Raw genomic sequence first — 16,792 nt, 5'->3', positions numbered from 1 at the left:
GGCCCTGGCTCTGGCGGGGGACAGCCCAGAGCCGGCCCCAGGCAGCGTGCTCCAGCCTCTGCCTCCCTCCAGCCCCCCAGCCCTCTCAGCTCCAGATGTGGCTCCCCCCCGGGCCCAGCAGGGCAGGGTGTGCCCAGGCCAGGACAGGAGGCCACTTCCGAGCCCTGAGCCCACCGGCCCCTCCCCCGAGACAGTCCCGGGAGGGGCTGCCCCGGCCCCGGCCCACCTTGTGGAAGAGGGAGGCGAAGACCTCCTGGTGGCTGTTGATGTCGATGCCCCCGAAGACCCGCAGCAGTTCCTCCTCGTCCTCGGCCTTGGCCTCCCTGAAGGCCTCCAGCTGGATTAGCAGGTCCTCGTCCTCCAGGTCTCTGAGGCGGGAGGGTGGGCGGGGCACGGGCGGGCTCAGCGGGCTGCTCCCCCAGCTTCCCCCCCGGGACAGGCGCGCAGACAACCCCAAGCAGGGCCCGCGGCCTGTAGGTGGCCACCGTGGCCGGGGGCAGCGTGGCCTGTCGGGCCGGCCTCTCCGGTCAGCTCCGCGCCCCTCGGGACGGGAAGCGCGCGTTCTCACACTCGCAGGGAGAGATGGCGGGGCCGTGCTGCGGCGGGCACAGTAGGGAGGGCAGGCCCTCCTCTGGGTGCTGGAGGGCGGCACCAAGGCCGCCCCCGAGGGGTCCACCCGGCCTCTGCGATCAGGTGCGGGGCTCTGGCCTGAGCGGGGGGCTGTGCGTTCACTGAGCCCAGCACAGGCCTGTCCTCAGCCTGGCCAACGAGCCGCACCCTCAGCGCCCAGCAGACCTCTGCCCGAGGCCAGCGCACCACCAGTCGCACCAGCTGGGGCTCCTGCTCCTGGGGTCGCCCCTTGCCCACTTCCCTGGGGGCGGAGGCCCCACCCTGGAGAGTGGTCCTGATAAGGCCTGGGATGGGGTTCTCAGCTATACGGGTTTCTAGATATGCATTTAAATTTGAATTTCAGATAAACGCTGAACGGTATTTAGCACAAGTACGTCCGTGCAATAAGTGGGACACACTTACACTAACAAAGCGATCTGTTGTCTACCTACAATCCAGTTTAAGTGGGCGTCCTGTACCCTACCTGGTAACTTAGTTTCTCGGGGCAGCTCCCGAGACCCTGGGCGGGAAATTCTGCAGAGTGGCCTGTCCAGCAGCGCTAGGGATGGCAAGCTGGGTCCTCCCTGGGACCTGGCCCCAGGAGGGGTGGGCCTGCTGGGGCTACTCCAGGAAGCCCCCTCCCTGCCCATCTGGAGGCGCTGCTTGGGGCCCGGGGGGAGGGGGGCCTGGCTCCGGGGAGCAGAGTGGGGACTCACCGTAGCCGCATCAGAGCGTCCAGCAGCTGCAGCCCTGGGAACGGACAGGCAGGTGAGCCTCACAGGCGCTGCCCGGGCCGCCCACCCCGGGGCCACTCGCATCTTTGACACCTTCACCTCCACCCTTTCCCTGGGCTCACTCCTACCACCCGAAGCACCCGGCCCGTTCCCTCGGGACACCGGGGATACGGGGCTCTCGGGGGAGACCACACTGGACGCACAGTGGTCCCCAGTAAACGGTCACTGGCACAGCCAGCAGGGCTGGAACTGGACGTCAGAGGACCCACCTCCCTCCACTGCCCAGCAGCCTTGCCCAGAGAGCCCTCCAGGGCTAACACCCAGGGGTCCTGAGGCCCTGGGCCCACCGAAGGGAGCAGGTGGGGGCAGGAGGCTTCCCAGGCCCACGCAGAGCCTGTCTCTGGGGCCCTGGAGTGGAGGGCACGGGGCGTCTCCCCGGAAGGGGGCAGCGCGGGCTGGGCGTCCAGGGGCCCAGTGGCGGAGGTCCGGGCAGGGTTACCAATGAACTCGCTGCGCAGCTGGGCGCGGGCACGGACGTCCTCGGGGCCCAGGATGATGGCGTTGACCACGCTGAGCAGGGTGGCCACGTAGGGCACGTTGTCGCTGTCCGAGAGCTCGTTCATGATGACGCTGAAGCGGTACTGCTGGCTGCACACCGTCTGCAGGGTGGGCAGGGGTCAGTGCGCCCCCAGGCCCCACCCAGGCGCCAGCCACCCAGCGCTCACCTTGTAATGGTCCAGGGCGTCCAGGGTCAGGGCGTGGCCCTCCGGTGAGTAGACGCACAGGGCCGCTAGCAGCTCCAGCACCTGCTTCTTGACCATCACGTTGGATGTGTCCAGAGCTGCCAAGGGCAGGGGGCCTCTCAGAGGGGCCCACCGACCCCCCAGCCCGGGGTCCTCCTCCTCCCAGTCCCGCCCTTCCCCCGCCTGTGCCCACCGCCCACCCTGGGCTCCCACCCTTTAGCTGCCAAGTGCCTGGCTGGCAGAGGCCAGGGGGCGCTCTGTATTGGCCCACCGCCCACATCAGGCGCTGGCCTCTCCAGACGCGCTGACCGTCCCCAGGACCATGGGGAGAGGTGTGGGGGCAGGCACGGCTCCAGTCACCCGGGGTCGACTCCCGCTGGCCCTCAGGTCTAAGGGGGGTCTCTGCGGGCTCCGGGCCCAAGGCCAACATTGGCAGCCCTCCCAGGGCTGAGCCCGTGTTTTCTCCAAACTTAGACCAACTGTGTTTACGGCAGACACAGCCTGCGATGCCTCCTTGTCCCCATGTACCCCTGCCTCCCACTGCATTCCCGGAGCTGGGAAAGTTTTGGGGGTGTCTCTCGGCCGGCCCTGCTGAGACTAAGGCACAAAGGACTCCACAGACGGCAACAGCCGGGCCTGGGCCGGGTGGTCTCTGGTTCGCTCGCCCGCACGGGCCCTGCCCGCCCCGGAGCCCCACGCATCAGTGGGAGCAGCACAGCCTGGCAGGCAAAGAGCACGCAGGGGCCACTGTCCACCAAGGGCCACTTGCGGTCGCGCCCGAGGGTTGAGGACTAAGTCTGGTTGCAGTCCGGGGAGACTTCCTAAAAGAGGTGACAGTGAGCCAGAACTTGAAGGGCGGGCAGGACTTGGCAGGCACACGAGGGCACAGCAGCCTGAGCAGGGGGTGGAGACTGGGGGCCGGCAGCTGGGGAAGGAAAAGCCCCAGGTGGCCAGAGCAGGGATGGGGGCAGGGAAGGGGCGTGGAGGTGGAGGATGGTGTCACTGGCAGGGGCCGCAGACCTGAAGGGCTGAGGCCTGGCTACGGCCGAGGAGCTCGGAGCCAGGCGGAGTGGAAGCGGGCCCCTCAGGTGCACGTGTGTTTCTGACCCAGGTGACTCCAGCTGCCACGGTGTGGACAGGGGCCCGGAGGCCAGAGACTGGGGAGGGGGCAGGGCCCAAACGAGCACAGGGCTAGGTGGAAAAGCCGGGCAAAGTCACAGAACAGAGGGGGCAACTAGGTGCAGCTGGTAGAAGTTCACGGCTCCAAGGTGACCTGGAGGCTTCAGACTTGGGAAGATGGGAAACTGGTTCCTCCTCCAGGAAGTCCTCCCTGGCTGCCGGGCCAAGCTCTCTCTTCCTGTGCCCCAGCCCTTCCACCGCCTTTCCCAGCCCGGAGCCTCACCCTGGGAGAGCTGGCGCACGTAGGCCTGGTTGCTGAGGATGTACTGGATGCCCTCCTGGGAGTTCATGACAGCGCGCACGCAACTGATGCAGGTGAGCTGCAGCAGGGCGTCGGCGATGCGGGCCACGCCGCGGCCCGACAGGCGCGCCAGGGCCTCGAGCAGGAGGTCCAGGCCGCTCAGCTCCAGGAACTGCACCATCCAGCCACCGTCGCTGCTCTCCAGCCGCTTGCGCAGCCCCGAGTAGTTGACCACGGAGGGCATCTGCAGGAGCCGGATGCACAGCTCGGGCTCAGCGCTCTCCAGGTTGGCCTCCGTGGGGTCCGAGTCCTGAGGCCCCAGCTTCTCCTTCAGCGCTGCCCACTTGCGCTGCGTGCCCTCCTTCACCGACATCTTGCTGAACTGCGGGGCCAGAGGAGAGGGGTGTCAGCCCGGAGCCCGGCCCCGGGCCCGGAGGGGAGCCACGGCCCAGCTTGGCCCCTGGCTGGTCAGTGGAGGCAACGTCCCCTGCTCTGAGCCTCCAACCTGCCAACTGGGGACTCACTGCGTTTCTTGCTGATGCCCAGGCCTGCCCAGGGGACACACTACTGGCAAACCCTCGTCCCACCAGGGCTGCCACTGCCCCCTGGCTTCCCCTGTGCCAGGCTCTGCTTACACCCACCCCTGTCTCGATCATCATGGCAACCAAGGAGGCAGCACCGCTGTCCTCGCTGAAGGCACCAGGACCCCAGAAGGCTACACTGGCAGGAATACCACTGACCCAGCGGTGATCAGGCGGCAGAAACGGCGTCTCCGGGGCTCCCTTGTCCCCCAGGGTGCTTCCCCTGCCCAGCGGACAGAATCAGATGCGGACAATAGGGTGGGCGGGGACAACTCCAGACTCTGGTCATTTCTAGCCTGCCCACAGCATCAGGAATGTGCCTGGGGAGGGGGGCTGACTCAAGGGTCATGTCCACCGCCCACCCAATTGTGGGCAAGACCAGGGCCCTGTGGGGAGCAGCCCTGCCAGGCCCCAGTTTCTGTGGGCCTCACTCTGTCAACCTGTGTGCAGTGGAGGACCAGTGTCCCCCAGGCCTGTGGCTCTCGGAGACTGACCCGGATGCAGCTGCAGGAGGTATGATCGCTGCCCAGAGAACATCCCCCGGAGGCCGAGGGTGTGGCCCAGCCCAGAATGACCCCCAGACGTGCCTTCCCAAACCGGAACAGCGGGACAGGCGGGCTGTGCCTCTGTCATCATCACACCCAGTGAGCCCCCTCCCTGGGGCCCCGGGCTGTGACGCTGTCCCCAGCCACAGACCCTGGGACCGGCCCCCAGAGGTCAGGGGCAGTCCAGGCTCTTCTGCCACCATGTATGGCTTGGTCTTATATTTAGCATGTGAGAAGGGCAGCGTGGAGGGAGGCCTCAGGGGCAGGGCACGGCAACACCACTGTGCCTCATGCCCAGGGCCTGGTGCCAGCACTGCCCGCCCCGACCCTTGGCCTCCTACGCCCCCACTTCACAGGAGGGGACACGGAGGCGGCACCCAGGGAAAGCAGATCACGTGCCCATGGCCCCATGGATGGAAACGGCAGAGCTGAGGTTGGACCCCAGAGGGCGGCCTGAGGCCCTCGAGATGCTGGATGGCCAGGGCAGCGTCACCCTAAGGGCTGCCCTGGCAATTTAGCGGGGAGACCCGCGGGGCCGCCTGAGGTCACAGGAGACAGGCTGAAGGGGGCCAAGAGCCCAGGTGCCTGTCCCCGGCGGGGCTCGCGGTCCCCAGCGCTCGCTGCTGTCACTCTCGGAGGTCCTGCTCCCCCTCCGCCTGGGTGAGGGTCTTGGGCATCCTCCCTCGAGCTTCCGGAACCACCCCCCTCGCCCCCGCCTGCCCGGAGCACAGAGAACAGCCAGAGGCCTCCTGGAGTTTCAGCAGCCCCTCCTCTGTCTGCAGTGGGTCCGCACCAGGAGTCCAGCACCCTCCCCCCACCCTTCACCCTCCACCTGCCCACCTGCCTGGCGGGGCCCATGGGGTCCTTCCGGGAAGCAGCCTGGCTGGGGGGAGAGAGGGCTGACCCGCAAGCGCCCCCAGCTCGGACCCTCCTAGCAGACCCCGGCCGAGCCTGTTTCCTCACCTGGACCAGCGTCGGGCTGCCGGCAGCATCCTGAGGGGTGGGAGGCGAGGGGCCTGCGGGGTGCTCCTCAGCCCTCCCCCAGGGGCCCCCGCGGCCTGGGTCCTGTGCTGGGCCAGGCCGGGTGGAGAACCCGGAGCCCTCCCCATGACTGCACCCTCCCAGGCCCGGCCGCCTCAGACGCCCAGGCACTCACCCAGATTCGCAGGACCTTCCGGCTGCCTCGGCCCATCGATTCTGGGCCCTGCCACCGGCTGCCCCTCACACTCTCCTGGCGTCTCATCGCTGCTGACCACTGAACTGCCCGGTACCAGCCGTGGCCCTGGTCCCTCCCAGGCAGCCTCTCAGTGGAGGGGAGGGGGCCACTCCCACCAGCACCGTGAAGAGCACGGCAGACGGACCTCCGCACACACTGCCACCCGCCGTGGGTGCTGCTGCTTGAGGAGGACCCAGAACCGACCCTCCCTCCCGCCCCGCCTCCACTGGCCCGAGTCCCTGGCTGCTTGGCACAGGCTGAGTGGACAGAGCGCGAACTCTCCCAGGCCAGCACTCTGGCCTCCAAGTGTCCTCGCCAGCCAAGAGCCCCAGGGGTCCCGGGATGCAGAGGCAGCCCATGTCACCAGCACCACCCTTCCTGGTGCTGCCCCGTCTTCCCAGTACACACCCAATTCCCGGGCCCCCCGGCTTGCTGTCCTGAAAGACCCCCCACATGGGAGCCCTGGGTCTGCGGGAGGGGAAGCACAGCAGGCGACCAGCCCTGCCCGCCACCGGTCCACGAAGGATCCTATGCCATGTGCCCTGGCACCGAGCTCTGCCCCAGGCGCCGTGTGGGGCAGCGAAGGTGCGCAGGGCTCGGCTGGCTGCGGCCCAGTGAGCAGAGGGCATCCAGCTGGGAGAGCGAGCTCGGCTAGGGACCCAGAGGCTTAGGTGGGGCGGCTTTTCTCCCTCTGTGACGCCCACCAGGCTGCCCAACATCATCCAGGGCCGGCAGGCCCTGGGCCAAGGACATCTTCCTAGAAATGTTCCAACTGCTTTTCAGGATAAAGACTGAATACGTAAATGGACCACGACCAGATCACACATAAACACGGAGCTCTGAGCCACAGCTGCGGCCACCAGCCCTGGACACTCAGCCACCATCACAGGAACCAGTCCGCGCCCTCTGCGCCAGACCTGCAGGAAGTCAGGCCTCTATCTCTAGTGACAGCCCAGGAAGCTCTACAACCGCTCTGTGACATCACCCCACAGCCGGGACTTGATCAGTAACCCATGCCTTCCATTGTTTTTGTCCTCGCTTCCAACTGAGGACCAGCTGGGGAAAACCAGATGTGCCCCCAGCCATCACGTGGGCGCCCCGTGTCTTACGGGCCGTCCAGCTTCCCCAGTCCCGCAGCCCCCATCATGACCGAGGCCCCGCTTTTCCTGTAAAGAAGCTTTCTGTACACAGAAAATACTTTAACATGTTAACATATATTACATAATACGTATGCAGACGGGTATGAGCGTATGTAGCGCTCCACGTCTGTAGTAAGCGCCCAGCAGACGACTCCCCGGCTGCAGCAGCTTGGAATACACAGCCTTTGCCTGCTCCCGCCTGGGTGGTGGCCGAGCACTTCCAAAGGGAGCGCCACAGGAGATCAACCTCTACTGCTCTCAGGAGCACAGGCTGCGGGGACGGGACGGCCCTTCCTGACAGCACCCGGGGCGCTGAGCGGGAGGGAGCGTGGTGGGAGGCTGGTGCCTCCTTCCCCGGCTCACCCGCTGTGCGCCCAGGGAAGCTACTCTGCCCCTCTGTGCTCCGTCTGTGAAGTGTCTCAGGGGGCTGCAGTGGGTTTCTGTGCAGAAGCTGGACCCGGTGGGCAGAGCGAGCGCGCAGGGCTCTCCCGGCTCTTGTCACCCCGTCCGTGGATGCCTGCCTCTCTGCCCTCGGGCCCTGCTCAGCCCTGGCCCACCGCGCAGCCAGTACAGGCGCAGGGTCTCGGCGGGGCCGCGGGGACCAACCCAGCTTAGTCTCGCCAGGGCGGGGCGGGGCCGGCCTGCTCTGGGCGGGGGCGGGGCCCCAAGCTCAGGAAGGTGTTCCCAGTTCTGCAGGCCCCCCCAGATGAGGGGTGTGGCCAGCCTGCCCAGGGCAGGGCCTGCACAGGAATTTGGAATGGCAGACCTTTTTTTGCAGCCAGCACGGCAGACTTAAGAAGAGCACGACCACCTGGGGCTCCCAGGGGTCCAAGTTCAAGTGGCTCAGGCCAGCAACTTGGCAACTGAAGGGTCGGGGCGCTGAAGCACCCCCATCTGTCCTCCAAGCAGTCCGCCCCACCCCTGCACCAAAACTCCAGGGGCAGTGACCCTTTGCAGAGGGAGACCCTGAGGCTCTGACATTAGTGGGATGTTGCCCGTGGATCTCTAACGTTCACCTTTTTTCTTCCATTAACGTGGGGTTTCCACTTGGACGGGGTCACGCCTTCCCCTTCGGACGGGAACTCCAGAAGGTGGGGTCTCCTCTGAGCTTTCCTAGGGTCAGCCCACCGATCTGGGTGTCCTGCTCATGGGCACTCGCCCAGCCCACGCAGATGCCACTTCCTCAGACAGCCATCTGGCTCTCCTCCTGCACCTGGCCAGCCTGACACGGTGACGCTGGCACCTCCACCTGGGCACCCTCATGCCTGGGCAGCTGTGCAGACTCTCGGGAAGCCACCGCCCCTGCTTGGCAGTCGTCAAACTGAGTGCGTGCGTCTGGCTGGGGTAGGGTCAAAGCTGGCCTCCCAGACCTCCCAGACCAGCCCCTGCAGATGGAGAAACTGAGCCAGAGAGGGCGAGCCGGTCCAGGCAGGCACTGGGCACTGAGCTGTGTCCTGGGCACGGCTGCTGGGAGGCCCTGCACGGGTCCATCGGGCTTTGAGCAGCGTGGTAGGGTGGGGAAGCCCAGACTCTGGGCTAAGCACTTGGCACCTCGTGGAGGTGGGTGAGGCCTTCTGTTCCTCAATCCCTGCAAGGGCAGGCGGAGGGACTCTGGGGCCGGGGCGGGGGCCAGGGCTAAGGAAGGCGCCGGTGAGGGGGACCGGCTGCCTGAGGCTGGGGAGACAGCTTTGGGGTAGCCCTGCCAGCATCGGCAGAGGGGCTGGGGTGCTTCTGGGCCCAGAGCCAGCGAGGGCGGGGGCGGGTGCAAAGAGTTAGCTGTCTTCCCCCGGGGTGGGCGTAAAACGGCAGGAGGGGGGTTCCGGAACTGGGAGGCAGGGGCTGCCACACTGTATTTTTAGCTCCTCCAAGAACCCAAATTTTTCCACTGCCTGGCAACTCTTGGATTACATTCCTGGCAGCTCCCTGGAGCTCAGGGGCAGCCCGGGCCCTGCTGGGTAGGAGGGAGAGCTGAGGCTGCCCTGCTATGACCTCGTTACCCCTCCTTTCCAGAATCTTGGCTCCTCTGTGTCATCTTCGCCAGGCCCCGAGCCCTCAGGGTGCCTCAACTCAACTGTGTGGGTCACCTCGTGTGGGCTCATCCCAGGTAGGGGGTCCTGTGCACAGTGGGCCTCGAGGAAGGGACTGGGTGTCCACCCATCGCCTGCCCGTCCCTGGGCGTGGAGTGCGCAGGGTCCTCACGGTTCCCTGGCCCGTCTCCCGTCCGAGGAGCCCTCCTGCCCGCCCCACCTGCCGTCTCCAGGATGGGGTGTGAGGCCCCTGCCTCCGGAGCCCTCACTGCATCCAGCGGCGGGACAGAGGGGCCCGCTGGGAGGTGGGTGGGCGCCAAGACATTCGCGGCAGCACCAAATTAAAACCCAGAGATGACAACCAGGATGCCAGGCGCACTGTGTGGGATCCCGACCACGTGAAATGTGACGTGTCGCGCAAGACACGCGCCGAACACCAAGAGGTGATGCACCCACGGCGAAAGTGGTCATTTTCATAATCATAAAGGGACAGAGCAAGCAAGACGACAGGAGACCAGCAGCATCTCACAGGGAGCTGGGCTTAGAGCAGGTCCACCCCCAGCTCAGGTCACCAGGGGTGAAGGGACGGACCTGGGAGCTGGGTCTCCTGTACGGTTAGCTAGTGGAGAAGGGCCGGGGGCCCGGGCGGCCCACTGTGCCCAAGGATCTGGAGCAGGCTGGAGTCACGACCGACATGGCCTGCTCACACCCTCCTCGTTAGGAGTAGAAGCTGGTGGGAGCCACACAGGGGGGCCCTGGTGCAGGGAACTGACTCCGGTGAACAGGAAACGCCTGCCGGAGGGGGGTGGGTGGTGCCGCCCTACCCCGGGCTCACTGGGAGGAGGGTCCCCGCAGTGCAGCCCTGAGCTGGGCACTGTGGGTGTCTGGGCTTCTGGGAAGGGGCTGGGGGTGAACTGGGAGCCCCATTCCCTGGGGATGGGCCAGCTCGGGTGCAGGGAGAGGACAGGAAGGGTGGAGGCGCCCACACCAGGAAGCCAGGCTTTCACTTCCACCTGCCCTGCAGGCTCACAGGAACCGGGTCTGTCCTCGCCTCCCGCTGTCACCTGGTCGCTGGGCCTCGGCCTCCCCAGCTGCACACAAGCAGAGCCAAAGGGGAGCTCCCAGAGGGCCGGGCCACCTCTGCCAGTCTCAGGGCTCTGGTCCAGGTTCTGGGGGATCCCAGGCCGGGAGGGAGGGGAGCGGCTCAGGGGCCAACGGTGACAGAGGCCACTGCCGCCTTCTGGAGCTGAGTCAGCTCTGACAACGAACACTTGAGGGAAGTGATGCGTGCAGACCCGCGGTTAGGGAGTGAGGGAGGGCGAGGAACTTGGTGGCCCCGCGGGTGGCAAGGGGGCGTCTGGCCACAGCTTCCACCCGTAGGGCTCCGCTGGGCCGCACGCAGCCCTCAGGCTCGCCACCAGCGTCCCCTCCGCATGGGTTCTCTCCCCCAAGACCAGACAGAGCTCCAAGCAGCCTCCTCCAGGAAGCCCCGTGTCCCTCCCCCCGGCCCCCTGCTGCCCTCAGGAAAGGCCTCTCCCAGCAGGGAGGAGGACCCTTGGTGTCCAGGGGAGGGAAGGGGTAGGCCAGCTTCAGGCCCTGATCGCCCTGTACTTGTCTAGGCCTCAGGGTCTTGGGGTGGGACATGAAGGCCACCCACCGCCTGCCCCAGGGGGGCCCCCACCCCCACCCACCCCCGCCTACCCCCGCCTGTCTTGCATCCCCATTCCAGGCTGCCTGCCCAGAGTAGGGAGAACAAAGCAGCAGATTGTGGCAGGGAGGGGCCCAGCCTGCGCAGCCTGGCACTGCCAAGGGCTGCAGCCGGGGCCTGGGGGCAGGGGACCGCTCAGGTTCTAGCTGAGACCAGGCTCTGCTGCTGACCGGCCGTGCCCCTTGGGCAACACACAGGACCTGCTGGGCCCTGGATTCTGTCCTCTCACAGGCATGAGCATGTTGGTGCCACCTCCCCACCCCAGTCTGCCGACAGAGCCACGGATGCCATCTGCAAAGCGGGCCCATTACTGCCAGGCAGTGCTGTGCCCCGCTGCCTAGCAGTCCACTGTGCGTGACGTCGCCTCGGCCAGGCTGCTGTGGCCGACACCGAGCTGGAACGGAGCGTGCCTCTTCTGCAGCCCCGGCTCAGCATCCCCGGGCCACCCGCCCCGGAGAGCCGGCGCCAGGAGCCCGGCCCTACCGGGCAAGTGGGATCCTGGGCATCGGGCACAGATGCTGTGTGCTGTTCCCTGCCAGGCACCGAGGGGCCAGGCCCGTCCTGGACTTGGTTTTCTCATCTGCAAAACGGCCAGAATGTCGTCCAGGGACCGTGGGTTGGCTGGGCCAGTACCATCTGCACAGGCGCCGGGCCTGCCTGGCCAGTAAGGCCCCTCCCAGGTGGCTCCCCTCCTCCTCTCAGAGGTGACCTCCTACGTCCTACCCCTGGGCCTGTGTCCCGGCCGTCCCTCCCATCGCTCCGCCACCTTCCACAGGCAGCCCCGACTGCTCCGCCTCCATCTGCACGGCCTGGCCCAGCCCCTGGGCGGATAGGCCGGAAACACCAGGCAGGGGCCACGGGTGTCCCCAGAGAGGGCAGCATCCGATCTGGGCACGCGGGGCTGGCGTTCTCAGGCCACTCGCGCCTGTGCGTGTGGGGCGGCGGAGCCAGGCCGGGAACGGGGACAGGCAGCACCCCCTCCCCACCCTGGGGCTGGGTGAAGGGCAGATGTCTGCTTCCCGGCTGCGGCGTGCAGGCGGCAGTGCCGAGCTGTACATACTTGGAGCAGAAATGGGGACGTGGGCTCGGGGACATGGATGGTGGGAGAGGCAGGCTGCACACCGAGGCCACATCCCAGGGCCCCAGAGGACCGGGACCAGGCCGGACGGGGGGACTGAGGCGCTCTCACCCAGCTGCGCAGGGCCCGTGCTGGCACCCACGCCCACACCCACCAGCACTCGGCGAGGACCAAGGTCAGGCTCAGGGACGGAGAAGCCCCCGCCCCACCAGCTGGGTCTGCTGGGACTGCGTGCACGCGTGTGGGGTGGGGGGACCGGCAGTGTCTGGCACAGCGGGGGGCTGGGGCTGGCCTCTGCTCACACAGCCGAGCGGGGTCTCAGAGGTAATGCAGGGAAACCACGGCCCAGGGCTGTGATGCGGCCCCCGCCCCGCCCCCGCCCCGCCCCCGCCCCGACCCACGGCACCCTCTAGCCGCGGTGCTCCCCTTCGATGCTAGGCCTCGGTGGCACCACCTGCAAAACAGGAAGCAGAAACAGCCTGCACCTCCCCAGGCGTGTGCCTCCCACCCATGGAGGGCTGCGCTCAATGGCCCCCGGCCGGCCGGGCCTCCAGCAGCGCTGGCCTTGCCCCCCTTCCCAGGGAGGCCTCCGCCTTCCCGATCGGGTGGGCCCAGGCACGACCTCATGGGAGCCGGTGGTCCTCCAGTCTGCCCTGCCCCTCCCTCCCCCTCCCTTCCCACTGGGCCCAGCTCACAGGATGGGGGGGGCCGGAGGGTGCTCTGGCAGCCCGTGAGCAGGGGCCCCTGCCCAGGGCACCCAGGAGGCGCAGCTGGGAAAGCTGCAGCAGGGGAGGGGGCTGCGATGGGGCAGGAAGGGCAGGCGGAAGAGGAAAGCGGCCTTGGCCCTTTGCCCTTCTGTTTTAGACAGGTCAGGGAGAGGGGCTTTTTCGTCACTCACCCACCCGCGACTGCTTCCACCCCTCCCGCCCCCCGCCACTGCCAGGAGGGTCCACCGCCCTGATGGGCCGGCGGCTCCCGGGCTCCAGGGCAGCTGTCTGTCTGCGTTGGCTGCTCTGCTCTGCACTCACACAGGTGGGTGCCCTGAGGGTGGGCCGGCACCCCCTCCCCGCATTGGTGGCCAGGGGCAGGGGGCGCTGCTTGGCCAGGACAAAGCTCTCCTAACTCCTAGGGCATCAGGCCTGGAACCCAGAGGCTGTTGCACCCACGTGCTTGCTCTTCCCGTGGGGACTGCGGCGGTGATGAGGGGCAGGGGGACAGCCCTGGCCTCCAAGTGCTCCCCGGGGGCCGGCCAGTTCTCCCCCGGCCCCCGGGGCAGCACCTCCCGCATGCCCAGAGTGGTGGATGCCACGCTCTGGCCACCACAGCGGTGAGGGGAGCATGAGCGCTGACGCACACAGTAGGGGCTTTACAGACATCTCTTGTCAGGAGGGCAGCACTGGTTCTGTCACCCAACCACCCCGTGTCTCAGTCTCCTCTTCCCGTGAAACAGACAAGAATCCCAGGACCCACCCTTACCCAGGGACGGCGTGAGGGTCAGAGATCACGGTGGGAACGTGGCAGGCTAGTTCACTCGGTCCTCCTCTCCTTCATTCATTCAGCCCACAGACCCTCAGACCATGGGCGGACTTCGCCTCTCGGTGCCCTCAAAAGCCAGGGGCTCGAGCTCACCTCAGGGAAAGCCCCCCGCCAGGGTCCAGGCCGGGCCAGCTGGTCACACTTGCACCCAGGGCGGCGCCCCATCGTCATCCAGTTACCATCTATCCCTCCTGCAGTCCCACAAACCACTAACTTTTCCAACCTGGAAAACAACTGCACTTTGATGAAAGGCAAACGGAATCTATTCAGGGTACAGCTTCCAGGTCCCAAATGTGAAGTGTGTGCAATTAGCTGCGACAGCCTGTCAGCACCTCCACAAAGCGGGGGCCCCCACCTGACGGTTAACTCTTTGCCGCCAAGGAGCGGAGCCTCAACGGACTTGCGGCCTGGATGGGTCATGGGATGGGCAGCCCCACCCGGTCACCTGGGTTCACGTCCCCCAGCAGTGCCCCCCCCCCGCCTGCCCACCCGCCCCGATGACCTGTCAGCCCCGAGCTGGGGGCCGGGAACTCTTGTGGAAGAGACGGGAGGGTGGGCCTGGGCAGCGGTCGGGACGGGCCTACCGCACCAACCTGGCTCTTTGAGCAGAAAGTTGATGCCGGCCTGCAAAGAGGTGGGGACAGTGTGAAGTCTCAGACTCCAGACCTGGAACCAAACGCCCATCCACAGCTGCTACAAGAGAGCTGCGGCGTGCACTACCCAAAGCCCGCCACCCTGGGAAGCACCATGACGGGATCTGGGGCTTTGTTCTGGGTCCCCAGCTCCTTCACTGCTGGGCGACAGAGGAGGTTCACGCCTGAGCAACTGTCCCCACCCTTCAGGGTGCAGGTGGGAAGACAGAGGCCCAGAGAAGGCCAGAGTCCTGGCCGGTTCCCACTGCCAGAGGGAGAAGGGGGCGGGGCTGGTGGGGAGGGGACTTCCCAACTCCAGCTCCTTCATGGGTGCGCCTGACCTCTGGCCTTGTTCCTGATTCCCAGCTGGGGCAGGGTCATGGCCACCTTAGGTGCTCTGACTCCTGGTGTGTGTGTCCAGCTGGGGTGGGGCACTAAAGCTGCGGTCACAACTGAGGCCGGCCACCACGCAGCCTGGGGCCCTGGGTCACAGAGGCTCAGGAGGCCAGGCAGACAGTCTCCCTTCGTGTCTCCCCAGGAGCAGCCAGGGTTGGTGGAAGCACGGATTCCCTCCTGAGGCTATGGTCACCCTCGGGTTCCTCCCCAGGAAAGGGGCCCAGAAGTGGCACCGGAGGAGCACAGGGCCAGACTGCCAGCCCCATTCTGGAGAAACCCAGAGCAGTGACGGAGGCTCGCTCCCCCAAGGCCTGCCTATGGGGGTGCCAGGGCCCCGTGTGCGCCCACCCGCATCCAGGCGGCTACAGACCCAGCAGCCCAGGCGGGGCCGCAGACCGCCGCATGCCTTGTGGTGCCACCGGGGCGGCGGACGCGAAGTTGAAGTTTATTTCCCCAACTGTGGCTGATTCATAATCAGGATGTAGTAGCCGTGAGGCGGGTAAATTCTGCCGGCACCGGGCAGGGCGGAGGCCCGGCCGACCCTCGGCCCACCACTCGAGGGCAGCGCGCGCTCGGGCGGCGTCTCCGCGCCGGGGCCGGCAGTCCGGGGTGGGGCGCGAGCCGGCGGGGCCGGGGCGCCGCGGGGTCCCCGCCCGGGAGCCGGGATCCCGCCGCCCTGCGCCGCGGGGCTGCTGGCCGCCACCCCGGGCGCACGCGCCGCTCCCCCAACCCCACTCCCCGGCCCCAAGCGCCCCCACGGCCCGGACTCAGTTTCCCCGCGGCTCCTGGCCGGCCCAGAGGGCGCGGACTTACCGGGAGGGGACGGCGGCGGAGGGCGGGTATATTAGGCCGGCGCTCGGTCCGCGTCGGGTCAGGAGCCGGGTCAGGAACCGCGGACCGCCGGCGCACAGCACGGCTCCGCACAGCTCGGACTCCGGCTCCGCTGGGCGCGCGGGAGGAAGAAGAGGCACCGCCCAGCCCCGCCCGCCGGCGGCCACGTGGGGAGCGGGCGGCGGCCGGGGGCGGAGTCTGCGGTGGGGGTCCCGGGAGAGGCCCCGCCCACTCCTGCCCGGCGGGCTGGGGCGCCGAGGGAATCTCCCCGCGTCTATAAATACCCGGCCCGCCTCCGCCGCGGCTCGACCCGTTCCCGGCCCTGCCAGTTTCGCTGTTCGTGGGCCGGGGTGGCGCTGGGGAGTGAGACACACAGAGCGGGGAAGGGGTGGGGGCGTCCTGGGAAACATCTGGAAGTGGTCTCGCCGCCTCAGCCCTCACTGCCCGCCCCCTCCCTGGGCTCCACTGCTCCTCCTCCCCCCACAAACCCCCTGCAGGTCCACCCGCGCTGGCAGCGCTCCAGGTCACCGGCTCACCCACTGAGGCTCCCTGTCAAAGCCCGGCGGCAGGTGGGACCGGCTTCCCACGCTTCGCTCACTGCGCCCTGAGTGGGAGCCCCCCTTGGGCCCGCTGATCGCACGTCCTGACGTCTGAGGCTCCCTCATGGGAGACTGGTCTTCCGGGTCTTCCGGGATGGAGAGTGTCCCGATCAACCGGGCCGGACGGTGTGGACCCCTTCCAGCAGTGCTCCCTGATCCCCAGCAGAGACGGGGTCTGGGTGGTCTCTGGGCAGCCTGGACCCTGCTGGGTGGTGCAGGCAGCAGGCCTGAGGGTCCTGCACGGTCAGGGTGTGACCTCAGGCTCGGGCTTGAACCTCAGGCTCGGGCTTGACGTGCACTGCCGAGCCGCAGTTCCCCCATCTGTAAAACATTGCCAATTACGTCTAAAGGTTACCAGGTGAGATGAGCACACGTGGTGAAGTGTCTCCACTGTTGGTTTTGTCTTGCCAAATCTCTCCCGAGACCTGCCGTGTCTGGGCCATGGTGGGGGCAGTGTGGGTGGAGAGGGCTCATGACGGGCCGCTCAGGGCAGAGGGAACAGCGCCGGGTCCAGGCGGCTTCACAACCTCGCTCCTGCTTCTCCCTGGGGCCAACCACACGCCCCCTGGCGCCCAGCCTGCCCCTGTCGGGTGGGGATAAGAGCAGCGTGTACAGCCCCTGGAAGTCTCCTTGGCTCGGCCCCAGTGAGGGAGCAGCTTCTGGCAACAGGCCGGTGTGGAACGAAGGCCTCTGAGGGCTGGGCGTGCCCAGGTGAGCCGCCAAGGAGGGCGCGCTGGCTCCTGGACGCCCTCCAGCCAGGGGACGTGTGACCGTGGAGGCCGCTCCCTGGCGGGAAGCTGCCCGGACTCTGCTGTTCTTGGAATGCGCGAGTCCTTGCTCCGAGGGCCGGCCAGCGCCCCGACTGGCTCCCGGCCCCTCTCCTTGACCCTCCCGTGGAGCAGGTGTGGCTTCCTCCTGGAAGCCTTCCTATCCTCCCTGAGCTGGATTTCAGGCCCCTCCATGCCCTTCTGGATCCCAGCAGTTGGCACCTCTGGGGG

At 67.4% G+C, this 16,792-nt stretch overlaps 1 protein-coding gene across 4 annotated transcripts in view; it reads right to left on the bottom strand.

Moving 5' to 3' along the window:
• INF2 (inverted formin 2) overlaps positions 1–16,232 on the bottom strand; it is a 29,160-nt gene extending 12,928 nt beyond the window's left edge. Inside the window, exons 1-8 of one of the 4 annotated variants that reach the window (XM_036842793.1) lie at positions 16,150–16,232; positions 15,794–16,030; positions 15,178–15,551; positions 3,489–3,888; positions 2,069–2,184; positions 1,843–2,002; positions 1,326–1,359; positions 227–368 (exon numbers count right to left, since the gene is read on the bottom strand). In XM_036842793.1, the coding sequence (XP_036698688.1) occupies positions 227–368; positions 1,326–1,359; positions 1,843–2,002; positions 2,069–2,184; positions 3,489–3,888; positions 15,178–15,551; positions 15,794–15,860 (1,293 nt within the window). In that variant the 5' untranslated portion in view covers positions 15,861–16,030; positions 16,150–16,232. Of the gene's footprint in view, positions 1–226; positions 369–1,325; positions 1,360–1,842; positions 2,003–2,068; positions 2,185–3,488; positions 3,889–5,788; positions 5,993–15,177; positions 15,552–15,793; positions 16,031–16,149 lie in introns of those variants that run through there. The other 3 variants (XM_036842794.1, XM_036842796.1, XM_036842795.1) reach the window with 3 other exon arrangements.
• Positions 16,233–16,792: the final 560 nt, after the last annotated feature.

This window comes from Balaenoptera musculus, chromosome 2, assembly GCF_009873245.2.
Source record: "Balaenoptera musculus isolate JJ_BM4_2016_0621 chromosome 2, mBalMus1.pri.v3, whole genome shotgun sequence".
Taxonomy (NCBI): Eukaryota; Metazoa; Chordata; class Mammalia; order Artiodactyla; family Balaenopteridae; genus Balaenoptera; species Balaenoptera musculus.
Note: the sequence above shows the minus strand (reverse complement) of the source record. Positions and strands in the feature narration are given on the sequence as shown.